General features: G+C 31.9%; 2 protein-coding genes across 5 annotated transcripts in view; one reads left to right on the forward strand and one right to left on the reverse strand.

Moving 5' to 3' along the window:
* Nucleotides 1-1,322: 1,322 nt before the first annotated feature.
* Nucleotides 1,323-23,342, reverse strand: LOC134685267 (ubiquitin carboxyl-terminal hydrolase MINDY-1-like). 3 transcript variants are annotated; one of them, XM_063544858.1, is made up of 9 exons: nucleotides 23,066-23,342; nucleotides 17,949-18,694; nucleotides 17,285-17,391; nucleotides 14,227-14,417; nucleotides 10,562-10,704; nucleotides 9,657-9,850; nucleotides 7,310-7,420; nucleotides 2,490-2,679; nucleotides 1,323-1,903 (listed from the first exon to the last, which is right to left on the reverse strand). In XM_063544858.1, exons 2-9 carry the CDS (start codon nucleotides 18,672-18,674, stop codon nucleotides 1,889-1,891), a joined length of 1,677 nt encoding a protein of 558 aa, XP_063400928.1. In that variant the 5' UTR covers nucleotides 18,675-18,694; nucleotides 23,066-23,342; the 3' UTR covers nucleotides 1,323-1,888. The 3 variants fall into 3 exon arrangements, with proteins under 3 accessions (XP_063400928.1, XP_063400929.1, XP_063400927.1); XM_063544859.1 differs by lacking the exon at nucleotides 23,066-23,342 and adding an exon at nucleotides 22,979-23,063; XM_063544857.1 differs by lacking the exon at nucleotides 23,066-23,342 and adding an exon at nucleotides 22,159-22,463.
* LOC134685266 (recombining binding protein suppressor of hairless-like) overlaps nucleotides 11,445-23,410 on the forward strand; it is a 32,186-nt gene continuing 20,220 nt past the window's right edge. The window contains exon 1 of one of the 2 annotated variants that reach the window (XM_063544855.1): nucleotides 11,445-11,463. The gene's annotated coding sequence lies outside the window, so the exon portion shown is untranslated. Of the gene's footprint in view, nucleotides 11,464-22,602; nucleotides 22,858-23,410 lie in introns of those variants that run through there. The other variant, XM_063544854.1, reaches the window with a different exon arrangement.

A 23,410-nucleotide genomic window follows, 5' to 3' on the forward strand; every position in this document is an offset into this window, starting at 1 on the left:
AAGTTCTCAAAAAACAGGATACAACTTAATTTCAATAAAATTTAAATTGAATCACTACTAGAAGCTACCTTAATTGTAAGGAAAAGATTCACAATGAGAGGGGTGTAAAATTTAGTTAATAATTCCTTCCTATTGAAACTGAGTAAAAAAAAATAAAGTTACAGATATGTACGTTGTAGAAAAAATTTTGACACTTGAAATGGATTTTGATATTAAGATGGAGTTAGTATTTTACTATATTAATTCAAACAATATATTATAAACCAGGTATCAACAAATAATTATTTCACAATACATTAATTAACTATTTAATTCCCAATAGTTTTACTTCTTAGAAAATTATAAAGTTAGATATGTATATATATGAAAATAACAAAGTTTATCATTCAGATTCCACATCACTTCAGAAAATCACATTGTCTTTTATTAATTTACATTTGTCATCATAGGAATTTTATTAACCTCAAGTCAATCAACAAAACTAATCCATAGGTGGGTCATTCAAGTCTATACTTTTTTTTTTTAACAGTGAACACAAGATTTATCTGGTTTGGTCTATCCTTTTCTTATACTTGAAAAGTGAAAATTTCATCAAATCATTTTTAACTCAGGGCTGTTCCAGAAAATACTATGTCCCCCCCCAGGGACGGCACTTTTTTTTAACCCCCACCACCCACAGAAATAAAATTTAATTAAAACAGCACTCCCTTTGCATTTTGGTATTTCAAATACAACCACCCACATAATATTTAAAAAAATTGCCTTCCCTGGGGGGGACATAGTATTTTCTGGAACAGCCCTCAAAAGATCTTTTGCAATATTTTTTTAAAATGCTTAACAAGAACAATCAGCATAGAAAAATAAATCATTCACAAGATGGAATTTTTTTCATGATAAAACAAAGGCAATATCAAACTCCATTTACCACCTTATAATAAAATTGAAGTTATTTTTTCTTTTAAATGATTTTGATTTATTATGGCTGAACAATTTTGGCTGCATTATGTCAGTCAACATCATAATAATAATAAATATTTTTTACTTTTCAGCCCAAAAAACAGATAATTAGGCTGTATCATTTGCACTAAGGACTGGCATAAAATGAATAATGTTTCCGTTAGACTTAAGAACTTGTTAGAATGTTGAAAGTTGTAAATAAAAAAAACCAAGCAAAACAAAAAAAACCTAACTAATTGACATTGAAATGTCCTGCCTGTTTTAGGCGAATGAATTTACAGAAAGAAATCAATGCAATACACATTTGCAGGAAAGACATACACTCAAGACAACTAATTATCACCCAAACCAAATGTCATAGTATACCCCTTTCATTATTTGAAATTGACAAAAAATCCATGCTCCATGAGTATTGCAAAACAGTCTTTTTACAGTTATTTGTTTTACCCTATTATGTACTGATGCTTACAGACCTTAAAAAATAAATGTCTTTTTTACATGAGGATGAAAATGAGGTCAAGACATAAGTTAATAACCAGATCAGCTCAAAGGCAATACCCATACAAATTTTGGCTATAACAGGTAAACATAGGTATATAATAAACACCTATCAACAATTTTAAACCTAATGATTGAAAAGCGAAAAAAAAATATTACCTATTGTGATTTTTGTCTCGGATCAAGTGAAACTACACAAATACTAATGTCTTACTGTCACACATCAGTTACATCTACTTATCAAATTCAAATGCCTTGTTTCATACTCTATAACAAATAAAAACACAATAAGTTAACAATGATCCTTTTATATGGATTCTAGACTGTTGAACCATCTTTGTTTGCCAACTAGAAGACTAGGATTATCTCCCCTGTGTATGTCTGTCCCATTATGACTAGGAGATGAACGGTATCTAGCTGTACAAAGCTTCCATCATAAAATGCAACACTGAAAAGAGAAAATACATATTTTAGTATTTCCAGTTTATAAATCCTTTCTTTTAAGTTCAGAATATTGAAGCAAAACAATAAAAAGTGGTGGTTTGGGTCTATAAAAATGACAAATGAGGAGGATGTAGAATTTAAAAACAATGACACCATTATTTATCCTTGACAATATTTGCGATTGTTTTATGTATGTCCTTGTAACACAATGGTACCAAAATCAAGTATTCAATTTTTCATGGTGCATTATGTGTAATAAATGTGTTGCTATAAATTTGTCAAACAGTGCTATTTCAAAATCATGTGGAGACACTATAATGTTTTTCACTTTCTTTCCTGAACAAATAATTTCTGTGGATTTATTATTATTTGTGGGATACCAATTTCCATGGAATCCAAGGGTATACGAATCTAAACATTCAACAGTTAAATTTTTTGCTAGGCTCAAATGCAGACTTGAACAAAATCACAAAATCTTTTTTTTTTTGAAAATCCAAGTTTTCCTCCTTCCACAAAAATCAAAAGACATAAAATACATGAATCCACAGTATTCACAGTCATTGTTTCATTTTTAATTTCACTTAACCTACATTACTATCTTTTTCTCTTGATCTTTCTCTGTGTCTTTCCCTATCCCTAGGTCTCTCCCGGTCTCTAGATCTCTGTTGACTACCACCAGGTGTCACTCTCTGGTTGCCATGCGGCTGTGCTGGTGGTTGAGCTGCTTGTTGGGCTGCTTGTGCATCTTCTTCAGCCTGTAGCCTTGCAGCAAATTCAGCACTGAAAACAAAATGTGTACAAATTCAGCACTAAAATTACTATGTGTCTTATATTTACAACTCAAAAGAAGAGTGGCTATATTTTAGTTCTGATATAACCTATTTCTCTAATTCTTCATCAATTTACCCCTTTCTACACCCATTGTATAAAAAAATTTAATCAACGTGTGGTTCGTTTGATCTCAGATCTTCAATGGTTAAAATCCGATTATGACGTCGAATTTTCTTGTTTTCCTCTGAATTTCCTATTGTGTCGGCATGTAAAAAGGCGACCATGTCTGATGGCGTCACATAGAAAGAACACATCATTTTGCAGATCAGTCACAAAGAAGGAATAATTTGCCTGCGTATTTTTCGAAAATCATTTATAGAGAAACAGATTCAACCACCAAATCACGTGTAATACGATATTTATCCATTCTCGACAGTTAAATTTTATATATTTAAAATTTCAAAATTTAACTGTCTTGAGTGGATAAGTATCGTATTACACTCGATGCAGTGGTACAATTAAGAAATAATTCATGGGGCTTGAATATATCGTGATTTTACCACAGGTTGGCCCTTTATGACAAATATTTTACCCTGAGCTTTAGCCAGGGGTAAAATATCGGCATTAAGGGACATCCCGTGGTAAAATCTAGATATATATTCAAGCCCCAATGAATTATTTCGATTCTAATAGGACAAATATGGCAATTCTTTTGAATCAAAGCACTCTAGGTGGAGGTAAATATTTGCCGTTCTCATAAATAAACGCACTATTAAATTGACGTAAAAGAACAGAGCAAACTGAATTAGTGACATGTTTTAAACTATTTAAAATAATGTTTTTGAATAGTTTTGGATGTATTTAAATGATAATTTACTATTTGACTAACATGTATAAAAAAAATGGCTTATACCTCATTTTAGCATCGTTTGTTTACGTTTCCTTGTAATGATTTTCGGATTCACTAGCGTGAGTTTTACCGTAAAATGCTTATATTCCTACGTTATCGTTCTATGACGTCAGGTTCCTCATTCATTAAAAAACATATGACGTGGGGGTACAAAAGGAACAGCCCATGAAATATATTCATATTTTACCATGGGTGTGTACTCAAAGTGTTTGAAGGACGTCATGTTTAGGATCTATATTTATCCTAGGTATGCTAATTTATGGCAAAAGTTACCTCACTTTGTACCCCGAAAATCTAACCATAAATGTAAAAACAAACACAAATGCACAAACAAGGTTGGAAGATCAAACTAATACGAAGTTGGAAATAAGTCATAACTGAATTATTTTTTTAGAAATTGTTCAAAATATGGTTTGAAAAATATATATCTGTGGTAAAAAAAAAAAAATGTTTCTAATATTTCAGCAATTTGTTAACAGAATTGTATGATCATTTCGTACCGAAAACTGATTATAAGAAATGAAATGTTAATCAATAACTCTTAGTGTCATGCTTTGTTTACTTTTGTTTTAATTCTTTTTGAAGGTTAACAAGTCTTTGTATGTCAAACAAACGACAAGGTATGTATATTTCAATATCAATTTTCTTTTCAAAATTTGTCATATTGGAGGAAAATATCTATTGTTTATCTAATCCTAAACAAATAAACTCATCATAGATACCAGGATCAAAATTTTATATTTACACCAGACGTGCGTTTTGTCTAAAAAAAAAGACTCATCAGTGACGCCTGAATCAAAAAATGTTAAGAAGGTCATGACAAAAAAAAAATGCTAAAATTTGTATTAACTCGTTTAAGAAACTAAATATAATTTTGTATGATTGTCTTAAGCTGCAGGTTCTTGAATTTTCGTTGTAGAGAATACGGGTACTTATTTTGATTAAAACATTATGAAACACGACAAGTTTAATAAGTGATAAACACTTTTTAATATTCTCCAAGAACGCACAAAGGAAACACGTTACCGACGCGGAAATATGCTATTGTAATCAACATATATATTGACAATATTATAGTCTAGTGGATAGTAGCTGCAGATAGAAAGAATATTTTTCCAATGTTCAATCTGTATGAATCCATTTAAACAACGAAACAACAAAAAGGCAAAGAGAGCACAAAAGGATATCTAGTATGTTTGGAATTCTGGATCCTCAATGTTCTTCAACTTTGAACTTGTTTGCATTCATTTATATTTTGATATGAGCGTCACTGATGAGTCTTTTGTAGACAAAACGCGCGTTTGGCGTACTAAATTATAATCCTGGTACCTTTGATAACTATTTACAGCATTAACGTAGACTATTTTTCATTTTCACTGTCGTACTAGAGTATGGACTGTCCGAATTGAATTTTGATTGGAGGTCGGTATTTTTGTTATTTTACTATTTGCATATATCATTGATAATACAATTTAGAATGGAAATGGTGAATGTGTCAAAGAGACAATAACCCGACCATAGAAAAATCAACAGCAGAAGGTCACCAACAGGTCTTTAATGTATTTATCCCCATGTTAGTTTTCATTTTACATATAAAAGTCAAGTGATAACATGAAAAATCTATATACTGTGAAAGTACTTTAATTCGTGGGTACCAATTTTCGTGGTTTGAGCAATATTTATATGTTCGTGGGTTTTTAAATTCGTGGATTTAAAAAAAAAAATGAAAAATTAAAGCCTTTAGAAACAAAGGTTAGAAACAGTCTGGATTGAAGGAAATAACAAAGTAAACATTGAATCGTGTAAATCGTAGTGACAACAATAATTAACCTAAGATAAAGTGAAAAACAGATTAAAGACCATCAAAGGTGTTAATTAAGTCATAAACATGTCACCTAAAGAAAACAGTAACATTAACAAATGCTATAAACGAATCTTGAATTGTAAAATAATTCTTATCAAATTTAAGCCCACCATAAAATTATTATTTTCCATATGTATGATAACTATGAGGATATAAAATTAACACTTTATCATACTAGCATCTCAATACCGGAAATCTTCCTGTCATTTAAATGTTTTTATTTTTATGAGTATTAAAACATCAAAAGTTGTACATTTAGTATATCAAAGAAAAATGGGTATACTCCTGCATGCAGTTGTAGTTCTGTGACTGCTATTAAAGTATTCTCAGATTCGAGGTTATTCAATATCATATCAGCAGTCAACCCTTCATAGGGATCTTTCCATGTCTTGATTTGGACAATGGTTGTTTTATTTCGTTGGTCACTTAAATTCGTGGATAAAGTCATCCACGAAAACCACGAAAATTGGTACCCCACGAATAAAAGTACTTTCACAGTACATGTAGTATTGGGATCGATATACAATGACAGCAACATGAACAAATTTAATCTCAGGAAAACTTTTGTTAAGGAATTTAAATTGTCTCCCTTTTTTCCCCAGTTGCATCCCTCATTGATATATCCCACATAATCTTTTATTCACTTTGTACAGGGCTGTGTCATATACAATGACTAGTACATTTGTACTATTATTAAGGAAAGAAATAAATTCTGTTTTCACAATTATTAAGTTTAAACACTTATATTTAGAATTTTTCTCTTATGGTTTTATTATTGTGAAGATTTCAATTGGATAGGTTTCACTAAAATTAAAACTCAGTTAAAATTTGATAGTGTTAGTTGTATGCATCATTTTCTTAGATCATATCTATTCTTATCTTATTTTTTGTCCATTGTTCAACATACCATGTACATGACATATATATGCAATAATAAATGCATACCGACAAGCTCATACAAAAGTTTTTTGTTTTTTTTTAGGTCATAACAAACTCACAGATAAATTAGTTCTTAAATGTTGTTACTGTTATTGCATTTTTTGCTGAGATCATAACTTTAATACTCAGACAAATGAGATTTTAGCTTTGTTTTTAGAGGTTATATTAAACTAACGTCAACATCAGACATGTGAGTTTGTTTTTTGACTTGCAGTTATGTAAATATTTTCACATATATGTGTGAAGTTTTAGATGAATGTAAAGTAAATATAGTTTAATTCATCATGTTGAAAATACTCTAAAATCATAGTTATTAGTTTTAAAAATACAGAATTTCAAGGTATTGTTGGATTTTTAAGAACATGTATATATATTTTGTGCAATGTGTCTCATAAGCCAAATGATATGGCTTGGTATTGATTGTTCTATGTATGTTTTAATATTGTTGTATGATATGCATGTCAATCAATATGTGACACAATAATAAAATTTATCGGTCGTCGCGGTCTATATCACTCTGTTCAGCTCTTAATATGATTCCGTATCATGTCTTTGTGACGTCAAATACGTTGACCCAGTCTTAATAACTTTGACCCGGACAAATCAGCGACGTCATAATGTTTGAACCGACGTTAATAACTTAGACCCGAACTTATCAAGTCATCTTTTGTGTGCTGGTGAAACAAAGAAAAAACTTCTGAAACACGCAAATATAGCCTGATAAATCGATTATCAGATTATCTGCATATTGATATTGTAAAATATCAGCTGCTTGACATTTTATGAAGGCTGTTTGATCTCGTTCGCTACACTCACTCGACAAAAAGCTTCATATTATGTCTCGCAGCTGATATTTTACGATATCAACATGCAGATAACCTGATAATCGGTACAGATTATTATCTATTATTATTTTTATAACTTACTCAGACAGATGAGTTCTTTGATGTTGTGGTTGTTGTTGAGGAGCCTCGGCTACTTCCATCTGTTCTGCACACAATTGTTGTTCTTGTTGTAGAGACATCGCCAATAAAAAACTGGAAATAATCCAAAAATTATAGACATGAATGTGTTTGTCAACATTTATGTGTTCTGCTTAACAGATGTTCCCCTGGAAACTTTGTTATAAACATTTTTTTTTCAATTTTGACTATTACGGAACAAAACTGTAAATTCAACTTTGATGATGCCATGATTTTATGAATTAATTCTCAAGTTTGAAAAATGTACTCAAACTAGGAAGTCATCTCATCATGTCCAAAACTGTATGAAAGAATCTCCAGATCTTGTGGGAGATGTATGAAATAAACCCTAGTTTTTGGATATTAAAAACTACGGAAACTTGTTACTATCACTTGTAAAATTGTCAAAAGATTTCATGTGATTATGGATAAATTTATAAAATACTCTTTTTTATCATGAAGCCAGGTATGAACATTCTGAAACTGATTATACTAGTAAGGGAGATAACTACAAATGCACTTTCATATTCAGTCAACATGCATTACTATACATTATCTATAAATTATGTGGTAAAGAGGAATGAACTTTTTGAATGTTTTGACTGTACATATTGAAAGAAATAGATGCAAATGGTAAGTTTTAAAGATGAAAATAAGCTTAGATTTACGGTCCATTAAAGATATTTGTCTGCGTCTTGCAAAAATAAGTTGTGATTGCATTGCCCATTTCAACTTCCTGTTAAATAGAGTTTTTGTCCTTTAAAACCTAGTGGCAGGAAGATAGACTAACAGCTGGTGCAGAAGTAGTTTAAACTAGTTTTTGTTTCAAGTTGTGACAGGTTTAGTGAATTGACACATGATTTACTTGTTCATGAGTGTTTAAAACAGCTACTTTAGTTATTAAAACTGGTTCCTGTTTGACAGGTTTAGTGAATTGACACATGATTTACTTGTTCATGAGTGTTAACAGCTACTTTAGTTATTAAAACTGGTTCCTGTTTGACAGGTTTAGTGAATTGACACATGATTAACTTGTTCATGATTGTTAACGGTTCCTGTTTGACAGGTTTAGTGAATTGACACATGATTAACTTGTTCATGAGTGTTAACAGCTACTTTAGTAATTAAAACTGGTTCCTGTTTGACAGGTTTGGTTTACTTACTCATGATTAACTTGTTCATCACTATTAACAGACACATCCCAAGGTAAGACTGGTTCTTGTGGTGTAGGTTTGGTTTACTTACTCATGATTAACTTGTTCATCACTGTTAACAGACACATCTGGAGGTAAGACTGGTTCTTGTGGTGTAGGTTTGGTATACTTACTCATGATTAACTTGTTCATCACTGTTAACAGACACATCTGGAGGTAAGACTGGTTCTTGTGGTGTAGGTTTGGTATACTTACTCATGATTAACTTGTTCATCACTGTTAACAGACACATCTAGAGGTAAGACTGGTTCTTGTGGTGAAGGTTTGGTTTACTTACTCATGATTAACTTGTTCATCACTGTTAACAGACACATCTGGAGGTAAGACTGGTTCTTGTGGTGTAGGTTTGGTATACTTACTCATGATTAACTTGTTCATCACTGTTAACAGACACATCTGGAGGTAAGACTGGTTCTTGTGGTGTAGGTTTGGTTTACTTACTCATGATTAACTTGTTCATCACTGTTAACAGACACATCCCGAGGTAAGACTGGTTCTTGTGGTGTAGGTTTGGTTTACTTACTCATGATTAACTTGTTCATCACTGTTAACAGACACATCTGGAGGTAAGACTGGTTCTTGTGGTGTAGGTTTGGTATACTTACTCATAATTAACTTGTTCATCACTGTTAACAGACACATCTGGAGGTAAGACTGGTTCTTGTGGTGTAGGTTTGGTATACTTACTCATGATTAACTTGTTCATCACTGTTAACAGACACATCTGGAGGTAAGACTGGTTCTTGTGGTGAAGGTTTGGTATACTTACTCATGATTAACTTGTTCATCACTGTTAACAGACACATCTGGAGGTAAGACTGGTTCTTGTGGTGTAGGTTTGGTTTACTTACTCATGATTAACTTGTTCATCACTGTTAACAGACACATCCCAAGGTAAGACTGGTTCTTGTGGTGTAGGTTTGGTTTACTTACTCATGATTAACTTGTTCATCACTGTTAACAGACACATCTGGAGGTAAGACTGGTTCTTGTGGTGTAGGTTTGGTATACTTACTCATAATTAACTTGTTCATCACTGTTAACAGACACATCTGGAGGTAAGACTGGTTCTTGTGGTGTAGGTTTGGTATACTTACTCATGATTAACTTGTTCATCACTGTTAACAGACACATCTGGAGGTAAGACTGGTTCTTGTGGTGTAGGTTTGGTATAGGTATGGAATTCTGAATCTACAAAGTAATGGTCTCCTTCCACATTGTTTAATGTCTCCCATACAACATTCCTTTCATGTAAAAATCCTTGATCAGTTACCAGTAGAAACAATTCATCCTGAAAAATAATGAGAGGGTAATAAAGGAAAGAATAAAAAAGTTCTGAACAGGAATATATATCAATTGAAATTACTTTCGCAGTAAGAAACCAACTTATATATAAATATATATAATAAACTGTAAGCAGAGATATACAGGTAAGTCTTGCTGCATAATTTGTTGTAACCATATTTTGACTATTTTACAGATTATGTCTGTTTTGTTCACGCATCATTGTAAAAATAACGGAATTTGATGCAACTGTCATAAAAGTGAGAGGTTTAGCGCTATAAAACCAGGTTCAATCCACCATTTTCTACATTTGAAAATGCCTGTATCAAGTCAGGAATATGATAGTTGTGGTCAATTCGTTTGATGTGTTTTATCCTTTGATTTTGCCATTTGATTAGGGACTTTCCATTTCGAATTTTCTTTAGAAATCAGTATTTTTGTGATTTTACTTTTTGAATTGTACAATTCAAATAATGAATTTGAATTGCAATATTTCTCTATTAACATATAAACTATGAAATCATTTAAAGCCAATAAACCATGATTTATACCAAATATAATCAACTTACCAATCGAAGTTCAATAAATATTTATTTCTATAGTTGCTTTGATCAAATTAAAAAAAAAAATGTTTATTCATTCTTGAACATGTTGCAGCAATGAGATGAAACTTAAAAGTATGCATTTTATTTTATATTACATAAGTAACACAATGTACCTTTTGTCTATATAATGTACAGAAATGGTTGTTTCTAAAGAAGACACAAAGTTGATCAGGTTTTAATGTGGATGATAATTCACACAGGCCATGGTATGTCAGCTGTGATGCTGTTCTATCTAGGAAACCTTCTGCTACAAGTGCTACAAAATAAAAGAAACAAAATGACAATTTCTAGTTGTTATTTTTATGAATGAGTTGACCCAAGGTCAATAAGCATTATCTTATAAGTACACGTATGCTCTGATGCCCCACTCGCACTATCATTTTCTATATGTTCAGTTGACCATGACATTGGGTTCAAAATCTAACTTGGCATTTAAATTAGAAAGATCATATCATAGGGAACATGTGTACTAAGTTTCAAGTTGATTGGACTTCAACTTCATCAAGAACTACCTTGATCAAAAACTTTAATCGGAAGCGGGACAGACAGATGAACGGACGAACAGATTGACAAACAGACGCACAGACCAGGAAACATAATGGGCCTCTACTATTGTAGGTGGGGCATAAAAATTACATGACTTAGGATTCTACAATTTAAACAATAAATTACATAATTTTTATGAAATTGAGGTTTATACATGTAATATAGAGTATGATGAATGTTATTAAATGATGTAAACCTCAAGATCATATCACTTTTTTTATATCAATAATTTTTAACATCCAAACAACAGATTTACAAACATTTCAAAGATAGATATAATTGATTTTTCAAACAAAGCATTTTTACAATATCACAATAAATATTTGTTTGAAAGCAAACAATAATGATTTTTATGCAATAATAATAATTTCTTCCTGTAAATTTAACTACTATATATTCTTTCAGTCAATGACTTTTGTCTTTATTTCCTGTTTAACAGGGAAATTTCAATACTGGTGTGATTTTCTATGTAAGTATTTCTATATTATCTATAAGTTGTGTAAATCTTTTGTAGATATGATATACTGATTTATTTTTAACAATTAAATTTAATTTTCAGAGAAAAGGAATCAATATATGTGCAATATGTAATTTTTGTTTGCCCTTATAAGTTTCTTATTTGTCTGATGAGTCACTTCTTTATTTAAAAATAATACATTTTAAAAGTAATTCCTTGTTCACACGTACATTTAATTTGAATTGAATACGAATCGAATGCGAATCTAATTCGCTAGTCACATTCACACACTCCTCTTTTTTAATTCGAATTTATTCGAATTGGCTAATTAGAATTATCTAATTCGCATCAGAAATACGCTTTTGTCAATACGAATTAAAAGTGAACATCGTTTGGACAGTAAAGCGAATTTGATGCGCATTGTAATTCGAATTAGAATTGACATTAGGACGTAAAACGTTACGAATGCAAATTAAACTAATTGGAATTAGTTAATGCGAATCAAATTTGAATTACGTGTGAACTCAGCATAATATTCACAAATTCTCAAAAGAATGTTTGATAGGTCTGTGTGTCAGTCTTATCAACTCCGTAATCTGTATTTAATAAGCTACAAACTTTATAGAACAATGATGAAGATTATGCATAGTTCTATTTTTGTATTGGATCTATATCTACAATTATGTATTATGTTTTTGTATTGGATCTATATCTACAATTATGTATTATGTTTTTGTATTGGATCTATATCTACAATTATGTATTATGTTTTTGTATTGGATCTATATCTACAATTATGCTTCAACCTGAATCAACTTGAGATATTTGTCACTGAACATTATGCAAAACAGCAATCAATTGATTATATTTGTGTATGCTTTTCATATAAAACATCTTATTAAATGTAAATATTGAAGAAAAAAATCAAATCTGACCATGTGATCTCTCAAAAGACCAGGATGTGAGTACATAATCTAAACCATTGTTTTCCTTTGCCATAAAGTTGTCTTAAGTTTCCTAAACCTATTGTTTAAGGTTTGTGTTTGTCTTCATGGTATCTTGTCCTCCTTTTAATCTTAAGACTGTTTTCTTGGCAAACATTAGAACCACCATGTAATTGGAGATTTCAGGCAGAATATATTTATAATTTTACTTGATATTTCATAGTGATGTCAAATATTTATCGATAATTGTTGGTTGCTTAATGGGTAGAAGCAAAATTTTATGAATTTTCTAAAAGGAAAAAATAAACACAATGCCTCTCTCTGATGAAAGTCAGAGGGATTTTGTTTGCCACTTGGGATTGAGGGTAGCAATTACGGGATACAGTAGAAAGTTGAATCTGTCATGTGACTTCTATCACCATGTGACCAAAATGAAGGCATTGTCATTTCCCACACATATTAAGCAAGCCGTTTGACTCTATACTGCACAAAATATTTGGGAAATTAAAATCTAATAAGATGGTCACCCTCTCAAAGCCGCATGGGAATTAAGATTACGTACTTACAGAACATAAATTACTTTTATACTACCTTAAAGAAAGATGATTCTGAAATGCTGGAAACTTTAAATAGAGCTGGGATACAGTAACACCTTGTATCTGGTAAATGATGTCATAAAGGTGTGCAAAATAGATGATCTTTTCTGGTGAAGTAGTTAAAAGGGACAGAAATTTTGCCTTGCAACATGCCACTTACAGACACAACACTTTTAGCTATGAATTTGAAAGAGTTGTTGCAAGGGTTCTCAATGTTCAGAGAGCATTGCACTTTTCACAAAAAGCATCAGATTTTAAGTTCCACACTTTAAACAGGTCTTGGTTATGTACTTGTTAATCCTGCCCAGCCAAGTGGACACCTCACTTAAGCTAGGCTTTTACTGTCCATCACAAGAAGAACGAATCAACCATGTTCTATTTTCCAGTCATTCTTGGGTGGTGTCCATTATTGGTGATATTCTAAATCATTGAATTAATTTTCAATATGCAAATATAGTGAATAAAATAATTGTTTCCTGGTTATTTACTAATTTACTATGGTGTTCAAGCTGGATTTAATTGTATATTTACCCAATGCATTAACTAATAAATAATGCAGGATTTAAACAAAGAATGCTGAATATCTATTCTCAATCCAGAGATGTACATGTATGCAATATACATTTACAATAAATACATTATGGGAAAATATAAAATTCATCCATTTCTAAAAGCTTGAGAAACAGGAAGTTTCAAAGGCTTCACAAGCTTTTCACATGTTTTGTATCAATTATAAAAATATGTGATATTTTTGGATGATAAGTGCATATTTTTGTTATCTTGCATTCAAATATCAATGCTATCAATTAGGATCAGAGTAAAGACATAAAACAATTTGATCATTTTAAGTTTGTAGTAATAAACAGCGGAAAATATTCATGAGTTATTTATGCAATTCAAAAAATATATAAAGATCAAATTGGGGAAAAAATGCCCCTACATACATGTACGACAAAAATTTGAACTTAGTCAGATCATATCTACTGGTTATTAATGAGAACAACTTGAAATAAAAACTCATGAACTAGTATGGTCTTTGAACCCCTGTGACTAACCTGCAGTGACTAGTTGGTAGCTTTCTGAATTCCTCTGTGACCTAACTTTAGTGACTAGTTGATGGCTTTCTGAACTCCTCTGTGACCTACCTTTAGTGACTAGTTGATGACTTTCTGAACCCCTCTGTGACCTACCTTCAGTGACTAGTTGATGACTTTCTGAACCCCTCTGTGACCTACCTTCAGTGACTAGTTGATGGTTTTCAGAACTCCTCTGTGATATAATTTTCTCTACTAATTGGTTGTAACTACAGTTACCAATGGCTGTAACCTCACTTTGGTTCTGTGGGTCAACCAACCAACCATGGTAAAGTGATATTCCAAGCAGGTCAAATATTATACATTCTGGTGTGTACTCGAACTCACTAACTCTGTAAATAAAATAAAGCAGGTGATTGTAGAGTTAACTCAAACTGCCTGAAGTTAGGTTTAAAGATTAAAATATATAACTCATGTTCTACCATTAAACAGCATGTCTAAATTAAACCAAAAACAGTAGTTTGTGCATAAAGTTACTATTTACCATCAGTGAAAGGTCCAGGATAAGGTCAGATTTTTTGGTTGTTGCCAAAAATGAATAGCTTTGATTGTGACTACTGCATATAGGAAAGGGTTTGGTGTTCTGAAATAATATAACAATAGCTGATATATTTGTTTAGCTATTGTCCTATTAGGTGGAGTCTACTGCATATGAGTATTAAACTTTATATCACACTATACATTGTAACATGTTTTGAAGATAAATGAATCACTGAATCATACAGCAGATTCAGTCAATTTTGGGGTTACGGATTTTTGTCTGTCCATAAATGTTAACTTCATCAAAATTACATTCTGATATTTAAGAGATTTATTATTTGGTACAATTTTTAGAGTATAATCACTGGTGATATTTCATTTAATTTAATTAGAACAAACGTTTGGGAGAAGTTTTTAACAGAGTCAACGACTGCATTTCTTAGTTCGTGCTGAGATATGGAGATAAATAAATACAACATTACAGTAGCAATAGGATAACATTTAATGGAAAACCACAGACAAATAGATGATTTTTTACATAAATGGCAATCCATTTATTATTGATGAAACTAATTATGATCATATTTACAATTCATATGCAATTAGGATGAATTTTATCAATTGTGCCAATTTGTTGAGAGAAAGTTATATAATTACAAGGAAAAGTTTTTATTGTATAAATAATGAATTGATGGTATTATACAACAGCTTATTATACTAAAACAAACAAAAGTTGTTTACTAAGTTAATATGGTCATCTGAATGAGACAGACTGAGGAATATCAAACAAAATCTGTCCCAATTCATCTAATCTCTATCAAGAAATATTACTACTCAAATTAACAATGGCAGATACAAGAACACACTAATCCTAATACATGTAATACTAAATATGGGTCTCTATGGGTTTCTTAATTTCTGCCAATGATTATTTTATATATAATATATTGATTAATATCTAATATTTATGTTTTATTACCTCACTATTCTCTAATTTTTATTTTTTTTAAGCTTTTAATTATAAACAGCTGTGTAATATGTAACAAGAGTAACAAATAACTGACCAACAGAGGAATGGGATAATATTATCGAGGGGAAGGGGGGGGGCAGGACCTTTTTTGGGACTTCGGATCAGGTGTTTTTAAGCTTTGGATTTCAGGATTGACCCTTTCCGGATCTGAGAATTCTTCTTTCCAATTTCGGGATGCCAGGATTTATTTTTTTAAACTCGGAACCTTAGGATTTCATGTTTTAAAGCCTGGAATTTTGGGTCAGGAGATCTAACATTAACATCCAGATTCCTGACCAGTTTGTATTTCATCCTTACTGGTACCCATTAGATCTAACATTAACATCCAGACCAGTTTGTATTTCATACTTACTGGTACCTATTATTTCTAACATTAACATCCAGACCAGTTTGTAGTTCATATTACGGGTACTCATCAGATCTAACATTAACATTCAGACCAGTTTGTATTTCATACTTACTGGTACCCATTAGATCTAACATTAACATCCAGACCAGTTTGTATTTCATATTACTGGTACCCATTAGATCTAACATTAACATCCACACCAGTTTGTATTTCATACTTACTGGTACCCATTAGATCTAACATTAACATCTAGACCAGTTTGTATTTCATACTTACTGGTACCCATTAGTAGTCAGGGAACTTACTGAAATAAGTGATTATTAAATCACTTATTTGAGTAAATAAGTGATTATTAAATCACTTATTTGAGTAGCAAATTCGAGGTTTTGTCACACATTGGGATTTTGTAGTTTTTTTCAAAATTTTAAACACATAGGTTTAAATAACATTAAATTATAAAATATGAACTTTTTGCTTCTTTTAAGTAGCAAGGTTTATGTCTTTGATGCTATCATTTACCTGAATATTCTATTTTAGTTGAAAAAATGCTATAATAATGGCTTAACATAATGAACTGATACTTTCTTAAAAGATTTTTCACAGCAGTGGGAGTATTTTTCCAGTGAAGTTCAAGGTTTCATCTTTCAGATAATGTAATAAAATTCGACTGTTCGCGATAAAAATTTCACTATTCGGGGGTGTTGAAATTAGTGGGGGTTATTAAAAGAATGATACTTAAAGAAGTGATTTTTGGGAAGGAAATTGAGGTCTGATACTTAAACAAGTGATTTTTATGTCATTATCCTAGATTCAGTACAAGGTCATCACCTGAAATGACCTGGTCATCCTAGACAACACAGATGTTGGTTCTGATAAGTTAAGAAACATAATTAGTCCCTGGATCATTAGTTTTCTATATTTAAAGCTACACTAATATTAAATCACTTCTTCTAGTGATTAATTTGTACTACTTAAATAAGTGATTATTAAAGAAAGACAACTCTAACTTCCAACCTTTATGGAAATAATGTATTTGAATCAGAGATTTAGAAAATCACTTGTTTAAGTAAGTCCCCTGACTGATTAGATCTAACATTAGACCAGTTTGTATTTCATATTACTGGTACCCATTAGATCTAACATTAACATCCAGACCAGTTTGTTTTTCTTACTTACTGGTACCCATTAGATCTAACATTAACATCAACACCAGTTTGTATTTCATATTACTGGTACCCATTAGATCTAACATTAACATCTAGACCAGTTTGTATTTCATACTTACTGGTACCCATTTGATCTAACATTAACATCTGGACCAGTTTGTATTTCATACCTACCCATTAAATCTAACATTAACATCAAGCCCTGTTTGTAGTTTATGAATAACAGCCATGGCATCCTGCATGTTTTGTTCATAATTTAATTGCACAACCTCTGTAGCATTCTGAAAAATAAACCAAAATGATAAAAAAAATATTCTAAAATTCTAAATGACATCAAATTCATATGTAAACAAGTCATGAGACAGAATAATTCCAGGCAAAAGATTTCAAAAATTATGTTTGCTCATTGTTGTTTACATAAATTGGGCTGTTAGTTGCTTCATTTAAATTGTTATTCATTTGTCATTTCAAGGCCTTTTATATCTTGCTTACTATGGGTTATGGGTTTTGCTCATACTGTGGCCAATAGAAGCTTACTTTTATGTCATTTGGTCTCAGGTGGAGAGTTGTCTCATTGGCATCATACCAAAGCTTCTTATTTATATAAGCAAAGTCATCAAATTAGTATTTTCTCCCTAACATAAACTTTCCAAATAAGTATGCCTGCTATGATTTAACTTTGACTCTTATTCTCAAGGAATTTAACAAATTCTAACCTATTCAATATTTTTTGTCAAGTAACATGTTGATTTTAAGTTGCTTGTATTTTTTTTTGCAATATTTTAAATTTTTTTCGAAATTTCCTGATTTTAACAAAGACTGGCAGTTAATATTTTACCTGTGGTTTATTGGCAAATATACATTCACCTAGATGTGCCATCATTTGTTCGGAGGAAATTATTTCAGTATCAGAACTGAATTTAATTTTTCCTTTTAATAATAAAACATTCATGATTGCCAACAATGGGCAAGGTCCATTTTCATTCTGTGTTATAATAGGTACTTCTTTCCCTTTTAACTTTGCCCATTTAATTTGATAAACGCCCTCTAAAGATCCACAACTAGACTTGTCATCCATTGGAGATTGGGAACGCTCATTTTCACAATCGGTAGATTCAGGTTTTAATGAGTCCTGTAATGTAGCACCATCATTTTTCTCTGATTCTGGTCTGTCCCCTTCTAAGGGAGGTAACTTCACGGACATTGTCTCTGAATTTGAAATTTCTGATTCTGAACTTTGAAGTTTTGACAAATCTGAATTTTTAGTATCTGACATCTGTGAGTCATTTTTAGAGTCGGACATCTCAGAGGTTTCTTTTTTCAGGGGAGGTAATTTCACTTTCAATTCCTCATTTCCAGACACTTCATTCTCTCTGCTATTGTTTGTTTCTTTATCAATATCATTAGACTTTTCATTTCTTTTGGTAGATGGCAATGCCCACTTATCTGTTTCTGTAGAGTCACCTGTTATAATGTCACTGTTTGACACTGACTTATCTTCTCCATGAGGAGTATAAACATCTGGTTGACTTTGATCCATTGTTGTGGTATCCCCTAAACACATTTCTTCTACATCATCAGATCCTGAAAAGTAAATATGTTATTTTATGTTCCAAACAGTTACAAAATAAAAATACTAGGTAACAGTTCATACTCACAGTCACTGTCAAAATGAAAAATGACTTTAAAAAAATTGCTGACACATTATTAACTTGCAAGAAAATAACTATCCCTAAATTGTATTTGACTCTGTATTTGAATTGGTTGTTTTGGACATGTGGTCAACATGTTAAGTTATTAAAAACTGTATGAGATGAAAATTGAAAATAGGGAACTAATTTCATTATTTGAGGTGGTCTGCCAAAAAAATCATTCTTATACAGTTTAACAATCATTTGACAATGATGTACCCAATAATTTAATTTTTATTTATGAAATGAAATCAAGCAAGGAAAAACTTTTGCCCCTGCTAATCATTTATATTTTCCTACAAAATGTACATTGGGGGTATAATTACGATACTGTTGTCAAGTCATTAAAGATTGCATATTTTGGCGTTAATATTGAGTCACTGATAAGGTCTTTGCGTCGGAACTAAACACATTTATTCTAAAAACAGTTGTTGGCATGACACGGGTTATGTTCTTCTCATATATGTTATGATGGTATGATACTAAACCCCTTACGGGAAGGATTGTGCCTGATGTTCATTTGATGAAATCATAATCTTTCAGTCAGTTTAATTGAAGTCTGGAGCTGGCATGTCAGTTAACTGCTAGTAGTCTGTTGTTATTTATGTATTATTGTCATTTTGTTTATTTTCTTTGGTTACATCTTCTGACATCAGACTCGGACTTCTCTTGAACTGAATTTTAATGTGCGTATTGTTATGCTTTTACTTTTCTACACTGGTTAGAGGTATAGGGGGAGGGTTGAGATCTCACAAACATGTTTAACCCCGCCGCATTTTTGCGCCTGTCCCAAGTCAGGAGCCTCTGACCTTTGTTAGTCTTGTATTATTTAAAATTTTAGTTTCTTGTGTACAATTTGGAAATTAGTATGGCGTTCATTATCACTGAACTAGTATACATTTGTTTAGGGGCCAGCTGAAGGACGCCTCCGGGTGCGGGAATTTCTCGCTACATTGAAGACCTGTTGGTGACCTTCTGCTGTTGTATTTTTTTATTTTGGTCGGGTTGTTGTCTCTTTGACACATTCCCCATTTCCATTCTCAATTTTATTGTTACGTATTTATATAATTTCTGATTCACATGTCCATTGTCGATCTTTTGATATCTTGCATTTGGCTATGAACAGTTAGACATGTTAGATATACAATCTCAAAACAATTCAATATATAGTTTCAAGTATATTGGACTTCAACTTCATCAAAAACTACCTTGACCAAAAACTTTTACCTGAACTTCGCACTATCATTTTCTATGTTCATTGAACCGTGAAATTGGGATCAAAACTTTCTTTTGGCACTAAAATTAGAAAGATCATATCATGGGGAACATGAGTACTAAGTTTAAAGTTGATTGGACTTCAACTTCATCAAAAACTACTTTGACCAAAAACTTTAACCTGAATCAGGATGAACGGACGATTGGACGCACCAACGAGCGGATGGACTAACAGACGTACCGACTGGAAAACATAAAGCCCCTCTACTATCATATGTGGGGCATACAAATTGGAACTGTAATTTTCTTTTAAACAGGTATTAAGCTTAAAATTGAGAAAGGAAATGGGGAATGTGTCAAAGCGACAACAACCCGACAATAGAGCAGACAAAAGCTGAAGGCCATTAATGGGTCTTCAATGTAGCGAGAAACTCCCACAACCGGGCGCGTCCTTCAGCTGGCCCCTTAAAAAATAAGTATACTAGTGATAATGGAAGTCATACTAAACTCTGAATTATACACATTATTTACAGAACAACAAAAAAATTAAAACAACACTTAAAATTTGTATGTATGTCAGATGGTAAAAAGCTCTTTCCTTGATTTACCTCCATCATGAATGTTTTTATGCCCAATATTTGAAAGCCAAGGATGTATAAGAATGTATCAGAATTGGGTGCAAAGATGTCCATTGTCCTGTTGTCTGAGGGGGATCTATTTTTTTTGGTAGCTATGCTACATATAAAACACCCATACTTCATTTTATATATAAACTTGATCTCAAATTAGGTTTTGTCCAAATTTAATAACATTCCTTGAAAAGTGACAAAACCATTCATGTTTAACAATAGAATCAAACAGTGAACATTAACTACAAAAATATCTAAGTGTCTTATTGGTGTTTATATATATATATATATATATATACCCTTCATTTACTTTTATTCATCAATTAAACCAATTTTCAGGAAGATTTAATAAAGGTTTATACTACCTTCAAATTTACAATTCCTAAAGCTGGAAATAATTTGAATATTTAGAATGATAAACATAGAAAAATATAATGAATTCAAAATTATTGTCATCACTTCATCATGGGTCAATTGGTGTAATCATTTATAAACAAGAATGTGTCCATTATAGTGCACTGATGCTCCACCCGCACTATCATTTTCTTTGTTCAGTGGATCATTAAATTGAGGTCAAAACTCCAATTTGGCAATTTAGCATTATATAAGAAAGATCATATCATAGGGAAGTGTGTACTAAGTTTCAAGTTGAATTGGACTTCAATTGCAACTTCATCAAAAACTAACTTGACCAAAAACTTTAACCTGAAGCACTCTTTCATTTTCTACGTTCATTGGACTGTGAAAATGGGATCAAAACTCTAATTTTGCATTAAATTAAAAAAGATCATACATGTACATGTATCATAGGAAACATGTTTACAGAACTAAGTTTCAATTAGATTGGACTTCAACTAAATCAAAAACTACCTTGACCAAAAACTTAAAACAACTTGAACCTGAAGTGGAGCAGACTGAAGAAGGGACAGATGCACACATAGAAAAAAACATATACCCCTTGGCCCCAAGTAGGGCATAAAAAAAACCACTTTAGATTGTGGTATCATAAGTTAAGATTGTGGAAATGTATATCATTTACATACATTGTTTGAAACAAAAATAGAAAACTCATCATTTAAAAGGTAACCACAACATGACAGGGCATTCATATTGGTCCCAAACTGAAAGTGACAAGTGTTTTATTAAAATATACTTGTTGGCATACAATACACCTTATCGCTATTTGTCCGCCATTACTGGATATCACACAAGTTCCCGCAAACTTTTGACGTCATAAAACAAAATATCTGACGCCACAATGGAAAAGTGATTGTTGTTGAAGTTCAAGCGGCAGGGTCAGTCGGGATTAGGGCTAAGGTGTACTTTTAAAAAGTTGCATGTATATATCTAAATTTTGACCAAAAAGTCCATATGTGTGGTTTCACTTTATTTCTTGCAGTGGCTTTTATTTACCTGACAATAACAAAAGTTTTGTGTCTGTTTTTTGTTTAAAAAATGATATTCTCTTTCAGTGATAAAGCCAAAAGTTATGCTAAATCGTGGCATGACTTACCAGGGTTCGACGATGCGTCATCAATTCGAGTAATTACAGCATTGATTTCACCAGAATCGGTTTTATTTGAATTGCTGTTATTGACATTTAAATCGGCAGTAATATTGTCGTTTGCAGACATGATAGCAAAATTAGTGCAAGCAGGTTATAACACAATGTTCTTTTTTTGTGTTGCTTTTCGCCTCAACTGTAAACAACTCTCGCCATTTTTCTCGCCACGCTTATCCTCGACTCTAATACTACAAATTTTCCCAGGGGTTCCATGAGGGATAAACTTACTCATACATTATAATAAATTTATAGCGACATGTGTTTGGGCGCTTTTTCCAAACAAAAAGTTCACAATCGTTCCGTTCTCTTGGTCCAAAGGTCTTAAATTGTATACTTATTGGCCCACTGAGTACTTACAAACAACTCAGAAGAATAAGAGGTACAAAATAGGGCATGCCCATTGACAACAAATATGCGCCATCTTGCAAAGTTCTGAAACTTGGGTCCCACTTACATTTCATCTTATTATTCCGTTGCTTTAACTTATGTAACATCAAAATTAATGCCGGACACTGATGGATTGATTATTCTTTGGAATATTGATATGCTATAAAAGCATCAACCTATGATTTTTTTGGTATTGTTAAAGTTGAATGAACTTTCCTGAAGTTTTGACCTCTTGATCCAGGACAGCATCAGTAACTGTCGGTGAGTAGTTTTAAAGCTTGAAAACATTAAATTATTTCATTGAAAAAAAAATAATAATAAAGTTTAAAAACACCGGTAATGTATAAATCTAATAAATTATAAATGTCAATAAAGTATGTACAATTTTAAAGTTTTAACTACGCTGGAAAAGGTGGTAGGGTTCAGAATTTCTTTCTTATGAAATCTGGTCATCAAAAGTTTTGGAGACCTTTAATGTTGGATACTAGATGGATTCTGGTACATGATGTTGGCTCACTTGGGAACTTCTGAAAGTGGGTCAACAGGTCAAAATATTCAACTGTAATTTGTTCAAGTGGAAAACTATCCAGTCAGTATCAGCTTTATCGCACACTGCATTATACTGTAAATAGCGTTGCTTGTGGCATCTATCACGCTGCATTCGATGATGCACCAGTGAAGTTTGCAAATTTGTGACTGTCCTAGATTGAATGATGCCGTGGGAACACCTGCTAGAATCGTAAAGTCAACAGCCAATCGGCACGCGACGTTCTGTGTAATTGGCTGTTCAATTTTATGAGCCTTCTTTCTTACA

The sequence above is a fragment of the Mytilus trossulus genome, chromosome 9, assembly GCF_036588685.1.
Source record: "Mytilus trossulus isolate FHL-02 chromosome 9, PNRI_Mtr1.1.1.hap1, whole genome shotgun sequence".
Lineage (NCBI taxonomy): Eukaryota > Metazoa > Mollusca > Bivalvia > Mytilida > Mytilidae > Mytilus > Mytilus trossulus.

Excerpts from the sequence above, each read along its gene's own strand:
- LOC134685267 (XM_063544857.1), bottom strand. The coding sequence starts at position 22,279 with ATGTCTGCAAACGACAATATTACTGCCGATTTAAATGTCAATAACAGC. Across the intron at positions 17,392-17,948 it reads TATTTGCCAATAAACCACAG|AATGCTACAGAGGTTGTGCA; the intron begins GTAAAATATTAA and ends TTTATTTTTCAG. Across the intron at positions 10,705-14,226 it reads CCATCAACTAGTCACTGAAG|CACTTGTAGCAGAAGGTTTC; the intron begins GTAGGTCACAGA and ends TTTATTTTGTAG.